This window comes from Triturus cristatus, chromosome 9, assembly GCF_964204655.1.
Source record: "Triturus cristatus chromosome 9, aTriCri1.1, whole genome shotgun sequence".
Taxonomy (NCBI): domain Eukaryota; kingdom Metazoa; phylum Chordata; class Amphibia; order Caudata; family Salamandridae; genus Triturus; species Triturus cristatus.
Genome location: NC_140592.1, coordinates 30,027,088 through 30,047,050, shown reverse-complemented (window position 1 = coordinate 30,047,050; position 19,963 = coordinate 30,027,088). Strand labels below are relative to the sequence as shown.

At 43.1% G+C, this 19,963-nt stretch overlaps 1 protein-coding gene and 1 long non-coding RNA gene across 2 annotated transcripts in view; one reads left to right on the top strand and one right to left on the bottom strand.

Annotated features, from left to right (window-relative positions):
- LOC146797307 (uncharacterized) overlaps nt 1-19,963 on the top strand; it is a 496,953-nt gene that overhangs the window by 248,742 nt on the left and 228,248 nt on the right. The window lies entirely within an intron of this gene.
- Nucleotides 1-19,963, bottom strand: part of LOC146797308 (uncharacterized) — a 189,123-nt gene that overhangs the window by 91,266 nt on the left and 77,894 nt on the right. Inside the window, exon 4 of the mRNA XM_085624296.1 lies at nt 9,690-9,898. Within this exon, the coding sequence (XP_085480422.1) occupies nt 9,690-9,898 (209 nt within the window). The remainder of the gene's footprint in view (nt 1-9,689; nt 9,899-19,963) is intronic.

Sequence of the window (19,963 nt, the reverse complement as noted above, 5' to 3'; positions counted from 1 at the left end):
GATCTGCTGATCACCGCGAGAAGCGAGCCAGAATGTGAAAAAGCTTCTCTGACAGTTTTACATTTCCTAGCCGACAAGGGGCACAAGGTGTCCCCTTCTAAGCTGCAATTCTGTGTTCAGCGAGTTATTTATCTTGGTCACTCGCTGTCCAAGGAGGGAAGGCAGCTTACACCAGATCGCATCCAGTTAATTGCTAACATGTCAATACCCCAGACACAAAAGGAGGTGCGGGCTTTCATAGGCCTCACTTCATATTGTAGGCAGTGGATCCCTCAGTACGCATTTCTAGCAAAACCACTCATTCAGTTAACCACACAGGAGGCAGCCACATCGACTGTTCTCCCTTGGACTCAGGAACATACACAAGCTTTTGAAAGCTTAAAGGAAGCTTTATGTCAAGCACCTGTTTTAGCAACACCATGTTATAGCAAACCTTTTACACTCTTTGTTACAGAACGCGAAGGTACTGCCTTGTCAGTACTCACTCAGGATCAAGCGGGATCATGCAAGCCATGTGCTTATTTTTCCAGTACGTTAGATCCCGTAGCTCAGGCTTTGCCTGCATGTCTGAAATCAGTGGCAGCGACAGCTTTAGCAATCAGACAAAGCGATGCCATAGTATTAGGACACCCATTGACAGTTCAAGTACCACATGCAGTAGAGGTTCTTGTGAACCGAACACAAACACAACACTTGACCATAGCAAGACTTACCGGTTATGAACTGACATTGTTTCAACCACACATAGAGATCCGACGGTGTAATACATTGAATCCTGCTACACTATTACCTGTAATTGGAACAGACCCACTAGCTCATGATTGTGTTGAAATCATTGAAATAAAGACGAAACCTAGACAAGACTTGACAGACGTTCCATTGTTAGATCCAGACCTGACGTTGTATGTAGACGGATCATGCATGAGAGCAAGTACAGGAGATTTAGTGGCCGCGTATGCAGTCACAACAGACACTGAAGTTATTGAGACACATTGTATAGATACTCTGTCAGCCCAAGCAGCAGAACTTATTGCTCTAACGCAAGCCTGTATTCAAGCCACAAATAAGAAAGTTAATGTATACACTGACTCACGTTATGCATTCGGAGTTGTACACGACTTCGGTGTGCTGTGGCGAGAGAGAGGTTATCTAACGTCCCATGGTGCCCACATTCAGCACGGACCCCTCATTCATGCTTTGTTAGACGCAATACATCTACCCACTGCTATATCGATTATGAAATGTAAAGCACACACGAAGGTTACTGATACCATTTCTCAAGGCAATGATTTAGCTGACAGAACAGCTAAACAGACTGCTCAGAATCGCACATTAGACATGACAAAGCCAATAGTTCAGACACCAACACAGTGTATGACAATTAAGGATCCCGCACTTGATGTAATTGACATACAGACACATGCCACAGCAGAAGAAATAAAGAAGTGGACTGAACTAGGAGGGATCCAGACAGATCAAGGATGGATGACGAAGGAGAAATCTGTGTGGTTTCTCCCTGATTCCATGGTTCAAGCCATTATAGCTACAGTTCACAGTCCAGCACATTTAGGAGAGAAGGCTATGCTAGACAGCATTCAGCACATTTGGTTCAACAAACATTTACGAGCAGCAGCTAAACAAAAAGTTCGTACCTGTATGATATGTTGTCAGTTTAATCCAGGAAAGAGTGTTCCCGTAGAGCAGGGTGGATTTCAGCCTCCTGACCATCCTTTTGAAGTCCTCCAGATGGATTATATTCAGATGGAACGTTGTCGAGGATTCAAATATGTCCTCGTAGTTGTCTGCGCTCTCTCCCGTTGGACAGAGGCGTATCCCGTATCAGATTACACTGCCCCGACTACTGCCAAACAGCTAGTTCGAGAATTCTTCCCACGGTACGGTTTACCACGTGTTGTATATTCAGATAACGGTCAGCCTTTCTCATCCGAATTAATGAAACATGTCTCACTCTTGTTGGGATATCAGTGGAAATTCCACTGTGTCCGACACCCCGAGGCAGCAGGTCTCGTAGAAAGACATAACCAGACACTGAAAATCAGACTGTCCAAAATATGTAGAGAGAAAGGTGTCGACTGGATAGTAGCATTACCAGTTGCACTCTTTTACATGAGAATGGTAGCACACTCTAGAACAGGGCTATCCCCGTATGAGGTGATCTTTGGTAGACCACCGAATATGTGGGGGACGCCTATACCACGTAAAATAACTGATGTCGACTGTAATATGCTGACAGATTACTTGGCTTCCTTGATGTCTGCACTACAATCTTCTCGTTCACAGGTAGCTGCAGCCTTTCCCGACAACACTGAGGCGAAACCCCATGACGTTGTTCCGGGTAATCTTGTCTTTGTGAGAAACTTCGACAGGAAAAGTCAATTGGAGCCCAGGTGGAAAGCACCCAAGTTGGTCCTGTTGACCACAAGAACAGCCGTGAAGATCGAGGGACGAAAAGGGTGGATTCATTCGAGTCACGTCAAAAAATTTCATGGACTTCCTCCTGACACAGACAGTACTGCCCGTGTGTCTTCCCCCATTGACTCAAAGCTACCTTTGGCTGAGGCCAGTAGCACCGAACTCTATAAACAGAAACTCAGGTCCAGATCTAAACTGTCGGACGATTTGATTGTTTAAGTCCTCCCCAAGGTGAAGCGGTTGAATCTGTCCCGACATGTACCCCTTAGGTCTGAATCACGTAGAGTCCAGAATCATAATGAAACGACATGCTTATTGTAAATTACTGCGTAACCACTGTATTGTGACTTTATTAATTTTGTCTTCCTTGAGTTTTTTAATAGTTACTGCAAGTATATTGTTGCATATGTATTATCCTGTTTCTAAACATGTTTTCAATATAACTGATGAACATTCTTTTAGTGACCTACCGCCACATGAATTATCTTATAGACTTGCGCTGCGCAATAACACATTCATTAGTATGTTACATCATTCCCATCAGACTAGTAATGCGACCAATTGTTGGGTGTGTGGCCGACTTCCTCCCTATCAGAATAACAAAGGAGTTCTGCCTTTCTTTCCACATCCATTCACACACAATGGCTCCTGTGGAGCATGGTTTAGTTTATTAAATTCCATAGACCCAGACACAGTAGTTTATCAACAACATTGGATATGGGGAAATCTGAATCTAGTTTTATTCAAAGTCTGTCACCCTAATAAGGAGGGTCACCCCAGTAGAACAGGAACTGATTTAGAAAATGAAGTGTATAAATTAGGTAATTTTACGCCTAATCTTATGATTTTGAATGTCAAATCCGAAATTGAACTAATTCTGCCCACTATGTCAGTATTTCCAGTAAAGGGTGAATTATGTGTAAGAAAAGTTGGTTCCATACATATGGGCCATAGCCAATGCGTTACTACAGTAGAATATAGTGATCAAGGTAAATCTTCATTTAGAGCTTCTCGCCATTCTTACTTCATATGTGGTCAGACGGCATATATGCGTCTGCCTCTAGATTGGGATGGTACCTGTTACATAGCATTCCTTTTGCCACCTGTTTTCCTAGCTCCTCCTGATTATTATCGAGATGTTCATTTAGTACACAATAGAGAGCAAAGAGATCTCCCAGTTGTCGATTATACTGAGACAGCATGGGACAAGTATGTAGATTTCAATAAAGGTATCTTTCCCTATATAGGTACTATATCAAATAGTAAGCTGATACGCAGACTCACCAAGACTCTTGAAGCTGTAGTAAACGAGACTATAGCCGCCCTAGGCAATCTGACAGAGGAACAATCAGTGATGAGAATTGTTGTTCTCCAGAATCGTCTTGTCCTTGACGTCATCCTGGCCGATAGGGGCGGAGCTTGCAGGGTCATCGGATCCAGCTGCTGCATATTCATACCAGAAAATTCGCCATCTGTATATAAAGCTATAACACGCCTTCATAAGATTGTAAGCCAGATACACGAAAATCCAGGCACTTGGACGTGGTCCGGGTGGTTTTGGAGTGTGATATCAGCCTGGGGATGGAGAGTTCTATCCTTCCTAGGTATTGGCCTTCTTATGCTCTTCAGTTGTTGTTTATGCCTACAATGTGGACCAGCGATTTGTGGTCTGTGTGCCACATCATGCATTCCACATCACAGGTCCCGTTCAAAATACCGGAAGAAGAAGGAAGAAGAAATGATGCTCCATGAGCAAATCAATGGAATGATGAAGATTGATGTCTCGTGAAGGGCAAGAAGGGGACAAGGAGGGAATGTGGAAATGTGGATTTTCCTGATCAGTTATGTCCCCTATCTTGGACCCCAACGGTTCTATATGCATGTTACAAGTACATGTATGTTCCCTCCAGTTCCAGTTTCTAAGACGCAAACATATGTGTGTCTACCGTCAACATGTTCTCTGTCAGATCCGCCATCAATGGGCTGGATATTCGATTCCTAAGTATGAAAGGCCACCGACTTTATATGGCTAAGTTACTTCATTTTTACAGTTCAGGCGAGTAGGCCCGATTCTGTCCTCAAAGCCTTTCCCTGCTCTCTGTCTCTGACAGCTTCAGCTTGAGCTCGCATCTGTATCCATGAACTTTGTCCTACTCCCTGTGCAGCTAACGGTGCTTGCCTCGGCCAGTTTTCGCCTGTCTGCCAAGAAGTTGTATTTCACCTTCGAATTATCTATTTTGCTCTCCAGCCGATGCATTCCTGTCCAGTGATTTAGGTAAACATTTCCTTTGGCTCACAAGCAGAGGACTCAGCCTTTCCGTCCTCCTGCAAGTGATTCATAGCCCTGTTGCCATGGAAAGTTTTCTGCCCCTCGCATCTCATATAGACACTTAGACGCTTGTACACGCACACAGTCAGTATAGAATAGATTCTGTCCGAGAGTCTCTTCCTTGTGGATAACATAGTTCTTTAAACATAGGATGTTAGATATGATTTGGGATTAGGATGACTTGACCCCAGACTTCTCGTCTCCACATGTAGAGCTAAATGTCAAGTCCCCTTCACCCCCTAGTTGCACGTCAATTACACGTCATGCTGCCGCGCGCGCATCTATGCCAAGTATTATCTTATAGATCCACCTATGTCTGATAATTCTAACCAATCATGTTTCTTTTATTCCTTATTACGCCTAGTTTCGAATATGTCACTGTTTTGTCACTTTTCTTATCAAATGTTACGCCTTCTACATTCGTTTCATTGTAATGTACTTATTATAAAAATACATGTCTGTTAATAAATTATTGTACTTCACTTCCTGAACCCTCGTGGTGACGGAACCTGAGGGCCGCGACTCGAGTCGGCCATTTTGAATGGAATAAAGCCCATTAGAAAACCTCTTATACCACGGATTCTGCCTCTTGTTATTTTGAGCTATTTACTTTATTTTAAGATTCCGTATGAAATTCAGTCCGGTAATATTTATTTTATTTACCACAATATTGCTAATTTTTGCACTGCAGGGTTTCTCCACATTGGTTCCTTTATTAGTTAGGACTCGACTGAGACAGCACGGCAATCTATTGTTTAAAAAAAAAATGCTAAAAAGGGGTTTTAGCCTTTCATTACTTCATTGTTAGCCTTATATTCTTCCTTTCCATGGGTGAACTTGTCTATGCATGTTGGTCTTACTTTATCTCTATGTTTTTTTTTCTCTCTGGAGCATGAACCGGTCAATTTCTAGATTAGTGTTCTTCCACACTGCTTGCACTTGGATTGTGAGCTAGTATGTTCTTTTTACACGGTCCTACGCTGCTCTTGCTTTTTTGCTGCTTTTTCTCCCTTAGTTGTTGCTTTTTTGGCTTGTGGTCACTACTCCCCTTGCTCATTGTTTGCTTTCCCGAATTTTCAAAACTTCTCTTTCTAGTAAACTGCTTTTCTTCAGTCAGTCTTTTCCGAGACGCATAACAAAACAATGTATTACATTTTAATAAAGGTACATGTTGCAGCATTCACTAATTTTGTGTCTGTTTATGGCTCCAACTCGTTTTGGTCGTATTCAGTGTATTGCTGCCTTCCTACCCAAATTTGGGAAATCAGATGTATTTTTATATTATAACAAATGGTGATGTTGGCGCTTGCTTAAAAGAATGTGTATGCCCGCTGTTAGCAGTTCAAAGGTTGTACATCTTTATAACACTACATACCATTCTCACAGCAAAATGTTTTCAAATACAGGCCATGGTGTACCATACCATACCATACCATACCATACCATACCATTACCATACCATACCATGCGATGGCAGGTTGTACCTTACTATACCATACCATACTGTACCACCATACCTACCATACCATTAATATACCGTACTGTGGGGTGCCTCCCCGTTCCACCGCCGATCGTTCCATATGAGTGGAAGGAGCCGACACCACCCGGAAGTGACGTGTGGACGTGTGGATCCCCAGATCAGCAGTTCAGCTGCCGGGCACTATAAAGTCACATGGTCGAACAGAAGCGCAGCGGACATGCGTAAGGCAACCAAAAAAGGTGAGAGAAACAGTACGCTTGGTACTGCAGCAGCAGGAGCACCTGGGAAAGGGCTCCTTAGAATCCTTTAAATATTTGCTTTAGCACTAGCTCGCTGTTCATTCTTAAGAAATCACTCATTTTAAAATGCAAGAATCAGACATTTTAAATCACTGTTAATCTTACCTAAAGTCACATTTTAAAGCTGTCCTCACTTTGGCACTACTGCCTTGCTCAATAGTCAATATGTGGGGTGCCTCCCCGTTCCACCGTGGATCGTTCCGTTTGAGTGGAGGAGCTGACACCGCCCGTAAGTGATGTGTGGATCCCCAGGTCAGCAGTTCAGCTGCCAGGCACTATAAAGTCACATGGTCGGACCGATGCGCAACAGACCCACGCAGCGGGCGTGCCGCTGGTGTGCTGAAGGCGTGCCTAAGGCAAACCCGTCTGCGCCCATCCGTGCCAGGACGTCGCCAGCAGCCAGAAACCCTGCTGGTTTTCACAGGGATCAGGTAAACAGCCGAGTAACCCACCTCAGCTATACCAGACAGGACTTGTTAAGAATCAGAGACAAACAATACTGGCTCAATACACAAGAAAGTAACTCATGCGCAAACACCTTCCCAACAGAAGTAGAAGGTCCTCTTGCTTGTAGAACCTGTAGATATTAGGGTATGCTACCCACCCAAGCCAGGATTAACGTTAAAAAATCAGACTCAAGAATTAGTGATTCACCTTGCCCCAACAAACTAATAAGCCCTCCACATACAGCTGATATAACGGCAAGTTAGGACTGTTTTTTATCAAATTTTAGATCACTCCCCAAGTACGCCATTAATATATGGGATATGCTTTCCTCTTCCCTTCCCCACATCAGTTTCTTGACGGAAACTTGGACTAAGCCATCTTCTAATCCAGCAATTGCACTAGCATTACCCGATGGCTATAACATTCATAAACCGGAGAGACCACAAAAGGCGGGGGGTGGGGTAGCTATTATTTACAAAGATTCTGTAAAAGTTACAGTTTTAGATCAATTAATCAATGAAAAAATTGAAATTCTTGTGTTTAGAATTGATCTACAAGCGCAACTTAGCTGGAAAGGAGCCCTTGTATATTGCCCCCCCAGGACCACTCCTCGACTCCGTCACACTACTTATGGATCTGATCTCCACTTATGTCATTTCATCTAAAAGATTCTTGCTTCTCGGTGATCTGAATGTACATAGCGAAAACCCTACCGCTCCTGATGCCTCCTCTCTTTTGACAGCTATCTGCACTTGAGTTGACCAAAATCAATAATGAACCTTCTCATGTAGCAGGGCACACGCTAGATTTAGTCCTTTCAAGCTCGCCCAACAATGTTTGCGGAACAACTTGCCCCCTCCTATGGTCAGACCACTCTAAAATCGAATTCTGTATTGTGGGACCTACAGATCACAAAGCCCCCAAAACACAAACTATTAGGAGCTACAGACAGTGGCACAAACTGACGCCCACTCTCTTCCAAGACACCTTTGTTCCACCACAGTATTCTGACTCTGACACGGTAGAAAAACGTCTAAGAGACCCCCTGAAAAGACCCCCTGAAAAGATCCCCGGCGGCCTCTAAACGCCCTCAGACTCTTTGGTACACCCCTAATCTCCGGACTGAAAAAAGTCAGTGTAAGAAATTAGAGCGACAGTGACGACGCACACATGATTCCCACGACAAAGATAGATTAAAATCTGCTCAGACCAAATACCATAGCAGCCTTAAAATCGCTTGAAAAATAAATATTGCAAAGCTACTTGATCAGGCAGATAGCTCTCCCAAAGCTTTATTCCAGGTCCTCAAATCATTCACCAACCCTAAATTTATTGAGATTAGTGACCAACGCCCCACCCAGAACAGCTTCACTTCCCCAACTCCGTAAACTGCATTGGCTACCCATTCGCAAAAGGATTAAATTCAAGATTTGCTGTATGGTCTTTAAAGCCCTAAACAACATGGGGCCTAGGTATTTGACGAAAAAGCTGGTCAGATACACTCCCTCCAGGACCCTCCGCTCAGGGTCCAAAGATCTTCTACACATACCTTGCATAAAACAGGCAAGTTTGGGGGGCAAATCCTTTTACTATTTGGCACCAGTACTGTGGAACCAACTGCCCATCCAACCACGTGTCTGAACCACCCACCTATCCTTCAGAAAACAGTTAAAAACCGCACTGTTCTGATCTTTCCCTTTTTGGTTGTCTAGGGCTGTTACAGCGCGGAGATACCCCGGTTATAATATAAACATATAATATAAATGATATAAATAAATAAATAAAATGACAGGTCAGACCGTATCATACTATCCAATCCAGGCACCCTCACCTTCATTTTACCCCTGCCCACCCCTGAGCCCTCAAGTCACCCGCACCTCATTTACATTTATAAACCCATGAGCATGGAAGTCACCCTTACCTCCCTTTATCTTTACCCACCCCTGAGTCCTACAGTCAGTGTCGTTCCATTACTCACCACTTACAGAAGTCCATTCTTTCCTTTTTACTTGCACCCACTTTCCCTCCCCTTCTGCATTCCTGCTTGCCCTGCCCCCCACTCTCCTCCTGCATTGTTGCTTTTCCAGTCTGTCTCTCCCCTATTGTTGCTTGCCCCATCCACCCCACACCCCTACCCCCGTTTCATCAGAAAAAAAACACCCAAAAGTCACACCAATGAGTATCAAGATGCCACAAAGATGCAAACTACACTTCGCTCGCTGCTCTGCATGGCCTTTTTTGTGCTGTCCTCATGCAGAGCCAAAACGACAAAGTTCAGCTCAGAGGTGTATGATAATTTAAAAAAATTGTAAAGACATAGACTAATCCCATACTGAAAACATAGATCACTGCCCTTCGCAATCAGAAGCTGTCAGCGTCATAGCATTCTTTTGCTAGCTTTCACACATGCCGCCCTGCTGTACAATGACTAAAAGAAATTGACATAGCAAATAGCTCTACCATAGGCAAGACCTATTGGCTTAGCCAATGCTTATTTATGAGGTAGATTAAGTCCAATTTAAATAAATTAATTGGATGTCTGTCACAAAAGTATATATTTTTTGTATTGAGGAATTGGCAGGTGCCATTCACAGGTGTAAAAGTAGATATTTTTTAAGACCTCTAAATTAATGTACTCTGTTATTTTACCACTCAAGCTGCCGATATTCTGCAGACAATATTTAATAACAGAAATGCTTACAAGCACTTGGGTGCCACACTTATCGAACGGCATGGTGATGACGGCCCACTGACCCTCCTGTCGAGCTTGGCACTCTGGGCTGTTGAGGTGGACATCGTGAATCGATAGTTCGGCATCCGTGACCATGCTGAGGGGGAGGCGGTATTCGGCGTGGTGGGAGAGGCAGGTCAGTTCAGGCTCTTCTTTAGGATCCTCAGGCTCTTCTGGTCCTGGAAGAGAAGAACACAGCACCCTGGTGAGATATCTCTATGGTAGATGTGTTTGAGAATACTAGTGAACAGTGAAAGCAGAATGTATTAAATGTATTTCCTTCTGTACCAATGGCAAAAGTAGTAGGTAGAGATAGGCAAGTCTTCTCCAACTATGTCCTCAGAGTTTGAATGACATTACCTTCTCCATCACGGCTGCCGTCTTATAGTCGACTATCGTGGTTGGTCCCTCTTGTTTATTTCATGACTCCTGCACTTACCTCCTTTTACCCTCTTTCCTTTTTATTTTGTCACTTCTCTCATCATCCTTTTCCGCTTCTAACTGCTACAGTAATGTTTCTTCTCTGATATGTTTCATCTTCTCATCATTTTAATTACTACCTAATCTTGATCTTGCTCTTTTTCCCCATCGTTGTCTCTTCGTCTCGTCTCTACAATATTGAAAAATAGTTCTCCTCGCTTATCAGTTGTTTTTGTGTCCCTCATCTCTGTTCTACTTACCAGTATTTTCTTGTGCTCACCTCATGTGCACGTTTTTTCTATATTTCTTTTTAACCCCTTCCATGCGGGGCGGATTCCCCCGCGGTGCTGACCGTTGCTTGCGCGGGCGTGGTCATGACGGAACGGTTCCATCATGAGCACAGCTCAACCGACGCTCATGACGGAACCGTTCCGTCATGAGCACCGAAGGGGTTAAGGAACCTGTCCCGGTTCTCCTCTATCACTTGTATAGTTTTTCTTTTTATATTGTCATCCGATCATTTTAAGTAAACTATCAAGCAATAAACAAAATGCCCAAAAGCCATCTCTTTGAGGAATATCAACCAAACCAGGTATGAAGACCTGAACATTTAACCTCAACCCAATCATGGAATGAAGAACTGAACATTTAACATCAACACACACAGAATGATGACCTGAACATTTAACATCAACCCAAACTGCCAGGAATTGGCCTGTAAGTTCATTTTGGGAGTGCTTACCAAGGCACGCTGTTGGAGGTGGGCCAAACTATTAATGAGTAGAGGCAGGGAAGTGGCACATGTGTTTTCTTTAGTCAAAAAGGTCTGACATTCAGATCGCTTATGGTAAAGGAGAAAAGGATAGGTACCCGTCAATGATACTGGTGGGTGCTCCAACTTTTGGAGAATCTTGAGAGCAGAGGGGACTCAAGTAAGCCAGGAATTAAAAGCCTGGGACTTCATGGACTGGCCGGGTTTTTGGCAACATTGTCATCAATTAGGTCAGGCTCACCAAGTAATCCTCTACCTCTGTCCAAACTCAGTACATTAGATCCAGAGATTCTTCAATTGCTGGTGGAACTCCTAAATTCCTTGTAAATGGAGGGGCAGGTCCTACAGGCATGGAAACATGCCTTGGTTCAGCCTTTCTTGAAGAAATCAATTATAGACCCCGACAACTGGGGCAACTTTAGACCAGTTTTGAAGCTTCCTATAACACAAAGGTCATGGAGAAGCATGTTAACAACCAAGTTTCCAGTTTTATTGAAGCCCAGGGTTCTCTACACTCTACCACATTCAGGGTTGAGAAAGGGACACGTTACCGAAGCCGCCCTTCTAAGAGACACAGAACATCTAAGATACCTCCTTGATAGGGGTGAGACAGCTGAGCTGATTCTTCTTGATCTCAGCGCAACGTTCAATACTGTGTCTCATGAGATGCTTTTGTTGAGATTGGTGGCTGGCCTGACCGTGACCTGGATGACATCCTTTTTAAAGGAGCGTTCATTCTAAGTGATCCCAGCTAGTGCCTCCTCCAACTGGCACACCCTTACTGCAGTGGTTCCCCAAGGCGCATCCCTAAGTCCGGCACTATTTAACATCTATGTGCGGCCATTGGTGGACTTACTGGAAAGCTGTGGGCTCACCTTATTTTCATACGCAGGTGAACCACAGATCATCTTTTCCTTGTCATCTGCGCAGAGTTATGACTGAGGCACTGAATGCATGTTTGGGCGCAGTCGCGGGCGGATGAACAACTATTCACTCAAATTAAATGGAGATAAGACCGAGGTACTGGTGTTGGGAAAGGATCCATCACTGTGCAGTCCCCAACATTGGCCAGCAATTCTGGGTTCAGTACCAGAACCAGCAGCCAAGGTTAAGAACCTTGGTTGTCTGTTGGACAATGAGCTTTCCACGAGACCTCAGGTGATGAAGTGGGAGGCAAACTGTTCGCTGTTTTGAAATGGTTGCAGAATATTCTTTGGAGATTCCCATTCTCCCGCCAAAGGACGATAATTCAGGCCCTCATCATATCAAGACTAGACTATGGTAACATGCTTTATCTAGGGACAGATAAAGCCTCTGTCAGACGGATAACAGTGGTCCAGATCTCAGCAGCCAGAATGTTAAATAGACTTCCAAAAAGTGCTTCAACCTCGAAACTTCTCCTCAAAGTCGATTGACTCAGGGTGGAGAAAAGAATTCATTTTAAAACCCCGTGCTTTCTGTATAAGACAAGATCAAAGGCGGGCCCTAGATATCTTCATGATGTTGCCAGACCTTACTACTCGGCATGTTCGTCACGCTCCAGCGGTTTTACCTAGAGTGAAAAGTACTCTGGACGGAGGCCGATCATTTGTGTATCCAGGTACCAAGGGGCCTATCAGCAACAACCGGCGATAATTATCGCTAAGCGCACTTAGTACTAGGATAATTATCGCCGGCTAGCGTGGATTTTTATCGCTGAGTTAGCGTGCTATTAGCAACGCTTATCTCAAAAGCGATAAAAAATCCTAGCGCTAACTGCCAAACGTGAGATTATCGCTGGAAACCCAGCGATAATCCCACAAAGTTTGACGATAGCTTGTTGATAGGGCCTCACATACTTAGCCATGATATCTTAGCTAGGGGTGGGCGGAATTTGCGAAAGCGACTTTCGCAAATTATCGCGAAAATGTTAAAAATCTCCGCAAACAAGCGGAAATATCGCGAAGATGCGGAAGTTTTTTTCCCGCCCGTTCGTGATATTTTCTGCATGGTTGCGGGTCGCTAACTTACCCCTGTGGTTGCTCGCGGGCGCGGCCATCTTGTTTTCAGTTGTCTCGCGGTGCATGATCGCGAGAAGAAAGACGTGATCGCGCGACGCATGACGTCACTGCGGACGTGAACTGTCGCGAGACAGCGCAAATGGCTAAAACAATACAACATCTCATGGAGAACGCGACCGGATCGGGAAAACTTGTCGGCGAACGCGGGGATTCAGGTAAGGCGATCGCGCGCGCGCGAGAATGTATTATTTTACAGCGCGAGCAAGAACCAAATTATCGCAATGCTGCGGAATGCGGAAATTTTGACATTTCCGCGCTCTCCGCGGAACGCGGAAATGCCAAATTATCGCAAATTCCGCGAACGGAACGGAAATTTTGCCCAGGCCTAATCTTAGCGACATTTCTCCCGTTATCCTGGGGAGGAACGCCCACTTTGCATCTCATTAGAGATGCAAAAATGGGCGTTAGGAATTCAGGCATTAAGACAAGGTTTCACGCGATAGCGTGACCTTGCTGATAAAGCAATAAAATTATCGCCGCTTTTTGGCCGAAAACGGCCGCAAAAGCGGCGATAATTTTATATCGCCGCCTTGTAGATATGCCCGCAAGTTATGTCCAGAAGCATAGCGAGGTTCTTCTTCACAAATGACTTTCCGTAAGCAACTGAAGACCTGGTTCTTTTAAGCCAAAGCGACTCGGTATAGACTCGACCAAGCGTTTAAGTGCTAGGAAATCCCTAGCAGGTAGCTGCACACTATAGGAATGCAATAATAACAATAATGCCACTTCCAATTATCCCTAAATCAGACAACCATCTTCCACCTCAAACACAGGCCTACTTAATTAACCTCTTCAGCGCGGCGCGGATTTTCGCGCCACGCTGAAGATTCCGTGCGCGGGCGGGGCCATGACGGAACGGTTCCGTCATAAGCACAGCCCAACCGACGTGCATGACGGAACCGTTCCGTCATGCGCGTCGAAGCGGTTAAACAATATGAACTTTATAGCTAACTTCGCAGACCTTCTCAACTAAGTGACTTTCACCTCCCAGATAACTCAAGAATGAAAAAACACAAGGGACATCCCCCTTAACTTTATCAGCACTCTCCATGCACAGCTGTCCGTCAACCAACACAGTCTCCAATGGTTAAAACCTCACCCCATTTTTTTGTTATTACAAACTATTTAATCCACAACTCCCAAACCACTAGACTAGGCCAACCACCTCAACATCCCCTTCAACCTGCTCATCATCCAACCAACACAATGAGATCAGCCCAGAAGAGAGCAAAAAATCTTTAGATTCTTGAATGATTTCTCCATCACAAACTAAAGCTCAACATCATCCCTCACTCTGCCTCCCCTGTATCCAAGGTCAACTCTCTTCTGAATGCCTTCATAACTACCTTTCTGGAAAATCTCCCACACTTCAACTATGCCACGCAAGTTCATGTTGAACCCTTCATCACCCTGGTAATCCAAAGGCCTTGCCAGAAACAACCTATCCATCCGTAGGTAGAAAATAATCCAGGGACTTCACACAACTGAAGTCCATCCCTGCAACATGTAGACAACGCACTACATTAGCCAAAGCCAAGTGCAATAGTAACAACACCAATGAAGCTACTGACAGAAGCAGAACGAAAAAACTTTGCACGTACCTCTTTGCCTGCCCTCTAATTCCACACTCCACAGACAAGTGCATTGCCATCAACCTCTTCTCGAGTGAAAAAATAAAAGATTCCACCACACATCACCGACACCAATCCTGCTTCTACTCTGACACTCACCCCTTTGTGCTGGATCCTACAATGAACATACTTCAAGCCCCTGTCTCTCCCAGACCTCGCTGACGTCTTGAACTTCCTCAAAGCCACCGCCTATGAAAATGATGTCTTAATCTCGTCTTTTATCAAAGCCCTCTCAACCATTCTCACCATTGTCAATAACTCCCTCACTCAACGCATCTCCATAGAAGCTTTCGAGGCAGTCCTAAGACAACAAATGCTAGGACTTGATGACTTCACAAGCTATCGACCTATCGCTCATCCATCCTTCATCAGCAAGATCATCGAGAAAGAAGTTTATGCACAAATCCAAGATTACATCACCTACAGTAGCCATTGCTTGCAAGAGTACCAATTTTCCTTCAGACCACTCTAAAGGACACAGACGGATATATTTTAACACCCCTGTAATATGCTCTTATGCACCAATAATCATGGCCTCTGCCGCCTAGTACTGCTACACCTCTCAGCCACCTTCAACATTGATCATCCCATCTTCATCTGCATGTTGAATTCTCACATGGGGTTCACTGGCAACATTCTTCACTGGTTCTGCTCCTAACTATCCAACCAGACCAGTTTGTTCACATTGGCACCTCCAAATCCCCGGAGATTCCTAACATCTGTGGAATCTGTCATGGTTCCATCATGTCCTCTGCCCTCTTCAGCCTCAACATAAAGCCTGTTGGGACTATTCTCGTTGATACCAGCTTCAATATTCACCAACACGCTGACCACACACAACTATACTCGCAAATCTCCTCATCCAATGCCTCATCAAGGGTTTTATGATATTGATGTCCTAATATTGTGGTACACAAATATGGTGGAAAAAAGCATGATGCTAAATATAGAGTTTTCATACTCATAATGTAAAGTACAAAAATATTGTCTACAAAATAGTGTCCTACTTAATACTGAGATTATATAGGTACTTAAATGTGTTTCAAAATATAATTTAAAATAAATAATTACCTTAAATAGTAAAAAGGTAATTATTTTTTATAAAAGATGCTCCTTACAAATCTATCTGAATAAACAAATATAAATGTTATAATATAACTGATCAAAACTATTTTCTCAGAAATTAAAGCTAATGTTAAGAAAATTGTAAAAATATAAATAAACAGTATTCATTTAGAATGAAAAATATAAAAATAAAAGTAAACAATATAATTTAGGAATAATTGAAATTATATTCTAGAAACACATTAAAATATTTATTACTCAAATAAACTTCCTAAATAAAATAAAAAAATTAAAATACAATAAAAATATACTGCAAAACAAATCACTAAAATATATTTTATCAACCCAAAAAATAACAAAGCACCTACAAATAAAATATAAACTAAAGCAACATTTTAAATATCTAGTACTTAAAACTACAACAATTAATAAAAATAAATACATCCCCAACAAAAACAGAAATAATATGTTAATGCTACATCTATAGTAATAAACATGAGCAATGGTAATTAATATCAAACAATTATCTTCCGTTTAAATAGAAATGAAACCAAAAACATAAATGAAACAAAGTTCACATTCCAAGTTCAACATTAAAACGTTTAAACAAAAATAGAATTGTGAAAAATAAAATGTACCACTCCCTCTTGAACCTAACATATAGTACGAAACACATTTTACTGTAGAAAGATACAAATTACTATTCCTACTCCAAACTAAGCCTCAAAAGGGAAAGCATGGGACTTTGGAGGGGTCAGATTTACAATTCCAATTCCCGTATAAACAACAGGAGGAAAAGTGTTGGAGTTTGGGAAGGGGTCAGATTTGCGATTCCCAATGTGAGGTAAGCAACACTGGTGAAAGTATTGGACTTTGCAGGGTTCTGATTTACTATTTGCACCGCAACCTAAGCAACAGTAAACAACAAGTTTGACCTTGGTGGGGTCAGATTTAATATTACCACTCTAACCTGAGCAACAGTGGAGAAAGGATTGTACTTTGGAGCAGGATTGCAACTACAAACATAGCAAAGGTAGAGAAATTATTGATATTTGGGTGCTGATCATATTTCCTATTCCCACTCCAACTTAAGTAACATTGGTGAAAATACTGGGCTTTGGAGGGATGAGATTTATTATTTCCATTCGAACTAATCAACAGTAGAGAAAGTGCGGGACTTTGGAGGGGTCAGATTTGCTATTCCCCTTCCAGCCTAAGCCACAGTTGGGAAAGTGTTGGACTCTTGTGGGGGGCAATTAGATTTTTTTTTAAAACTAATTTCTATAAGCAATCAAAAACACCACTCAATAAATAAAAAATAGACATACCTTTTTTATCAACTTCAATATTATTTCCAAATTAAAAACGTTAAAATGTTTGCAATAAACCCCCCCACCCCCACTCCCCTACTGTTCCAACAACTGACAATAATGAGAAATAATACTCAAATAAATAAATCACAACAAAAAAATTGAAAAGAAAGTTAATGGTAAGGAAGCAAAAACATAACACATCAACAAATAAATATCTTGCTCAAGTAAATAATTTACATTATAATTATAAATTATTAGTTTACATAAGTAATTACATAATTGTACAATTAGGTGCCGATTCCGATCCTGTAAAACCCGGGTACGAATCGTCGTACGGAGCGTTTTCTCCGTACGACTCGTACCCGGGGAATGCACCTTACAAACCAGCAAGTACGATTCGTACAGAAATACCATTTCCGTACGAATTGTAAAAAACACCGTGCGACTAAAAAATATATACAAGTCCGATCCGGGACAGCGCGTACGCAACATTCGCACGGAGTAAGGCAGCGTTTTACAGACCAGCAAGTACGATTCATACCCACAGCACTTCGCACGGGAATATTTTTACGGGAGCCAAAAAGTGCCGGAAAAGCTAAGTACGCCGCGATGCACGAGGAAAAGGGGGCCCGGTATGCACCGTACCCCCATCCCTACACGTCCGCACCGTACCCCAGCCCCCCCGCATGTACGCTGCGTACCCCCACCCCTGTATGTATGGGGTGGGGGTACGCACCGTACATGCGGGGGTGGGGGTACGCACCGTACATGCGGGGGTGGGGGGTCCATACGACTCGTACCCCGTGTGCAAGTGTACCGGGGTAGTGGTCATACAAAGTTCGCTCCGTACGGGTCGTTTTACATACGAATGTGTATTCGGAACGCCGGTACGGATCGTACTTGTGCGCTCGGACTTCAGTTTTACGAATCGTACGTAAAACTGTCCGGGGACGTGTCGTAGACTTTTCCCGAGGTCATTCGTATGTATTTTCCACATACGAATCGTACTTGGCCGTTTGTACGGGACTTGTACGATTCGTACGTAAAAAAATACAGATAAGAGTCGTACGGGAATTTTTTTTAACGGATCGGCCCCTTAATGGTAAAACAGTGATTAACAATTAAAAAAAATATTTACAATTTAAAAATGTACATCATTAACCAATTAAAATATATACTTTTGAATAATATAAAGTAAATAACTAACAAATTATTTAGATGATCATCAATTTAATAAGCCAATTACATTACAAATTGTTAAAAAAAATGTGTAAACCACATTTAAATTTATATTTAAACATCTTCCCATCTTACTTCTCTATAAACCCAACAAACTACCTATAATATGCAAAAAAGTATCTATACCACAATATTCTAGTAACTGCATTATTGTTTTAGACAACATTGATGACTGAGAGTGTGGTAGAGGGTAAACTGGTAAGGAGATGCACAACTCTACACTAATATAGAGAAGCAGATGGTGGTTGGTGGAGCAGTGGATTAGTATTTTTTACAAGTAAGGATGGAAAGATGTGAGATACGGCTAGAATAGATTGAGGTAGGAAGAATTGCATTGAGTGCAAATAAGGGGTAGGAAGTAGGAACATGAGAGGGCAGTAATAAGAGTTGGACAGATGGCTCATGTCAAAGAAGGACAAGAGAAACGTGATGTCAAGAATAGTGTGCTCGAAGCAGCATTCTCAGGTGGCCTTGGAGGGATGAGAAGAAAGGGGAGGAAAGGAAGGTTTGAGGCTATTGAAACAGCCATGAACCAAGTAGTTGGCCACACCCTCTCCCTCAATTAAACAAATAAACATTGCCTCCTGGTTCTGCTTGACCTCTCTGCAGTTTTCATCACCCTCAAACATCCAGCATTCATCCACACCCTGAAAACTCACATGGGCCTCACTGGCAAAAGCTGACAGTCGTTCACTTCCTACCTCATCAACTTGTTCAGAAAGGAACTACCAAATCCTGGACTCTCCCATCACCTGTGGAGTCCTACTATTGCCCATCACTTTCAACATTTATGCAACAACATCAAGATCACCAGTATGCTGATGACAAGTAATTCTGTCTCAAAGTCCCGTGCTCACTACGCCACTGGAGTCAAGCTATCCTGGCTGAAGAGGGGTGAAACCGGTCCTAGGATGCTTGATTCCGGTCCAGGGAAGACATGGCTTGGCAGTTCGGGCTGGACTGTTCCCATGAGGCACAGGGTCAAGACTGATTTGCATATGGCCATGTCTGAACTGGGGTGGCGTGGTGAGCAAAATAACAGTGGATTAAACCCAGGTCTGTGACTGGGGGTGAATGTTTTGCCAATGTGCAACATTCCGTCCATCATCTTGTGTGTTTTGCTCAAAGTCTCCTCAACCAACAACCTACATAGGCAAAAGCCTGCCTCAAATGAATCCAAACCGGGATGTCAACAAACTACCTAATGCTAAACCCCATGAAGACACACACCAAGCAGTCTCTGATTCAATGATGGCTTGTCAACCTAAACCTAGCAGACTTCATACCCCAACTGACAGAACAGGCCAAATCCCTCAGATTCTCCCTTGACTGGAACCTCTCACTCAAAGATTGCATTTCCTAGAAGATCAAAACTGCCTGGTTCCAAATCATTTCTCCCAGAAGACATTAAAACACAACAGTTCAAGCCCTAGTCCTCTCCCATTTAGATCGAGCAAACACCCTGCTCAAAGATATCCCAAGGATCGCCCTTACTTCCCTGAAAAGCATCTTGCACACAGCAGCAACTTTGCTCATCCAAGTGCTGAAGAAATCAGATCACATCACCCTGTCACTAAAGGTCTCTACGCTGGCTCCCACTGCAAACATGGATCATTTTAAATATCGGCTGCATCACTTACAAGGCCCTTTACACTAAAACTCCTGTTTACCTACCTAGCTGACAAACTAACAATATCTGGAGGTCAATGCCAGAAAAGGATCTGCAAACATCACCAGGTTATAG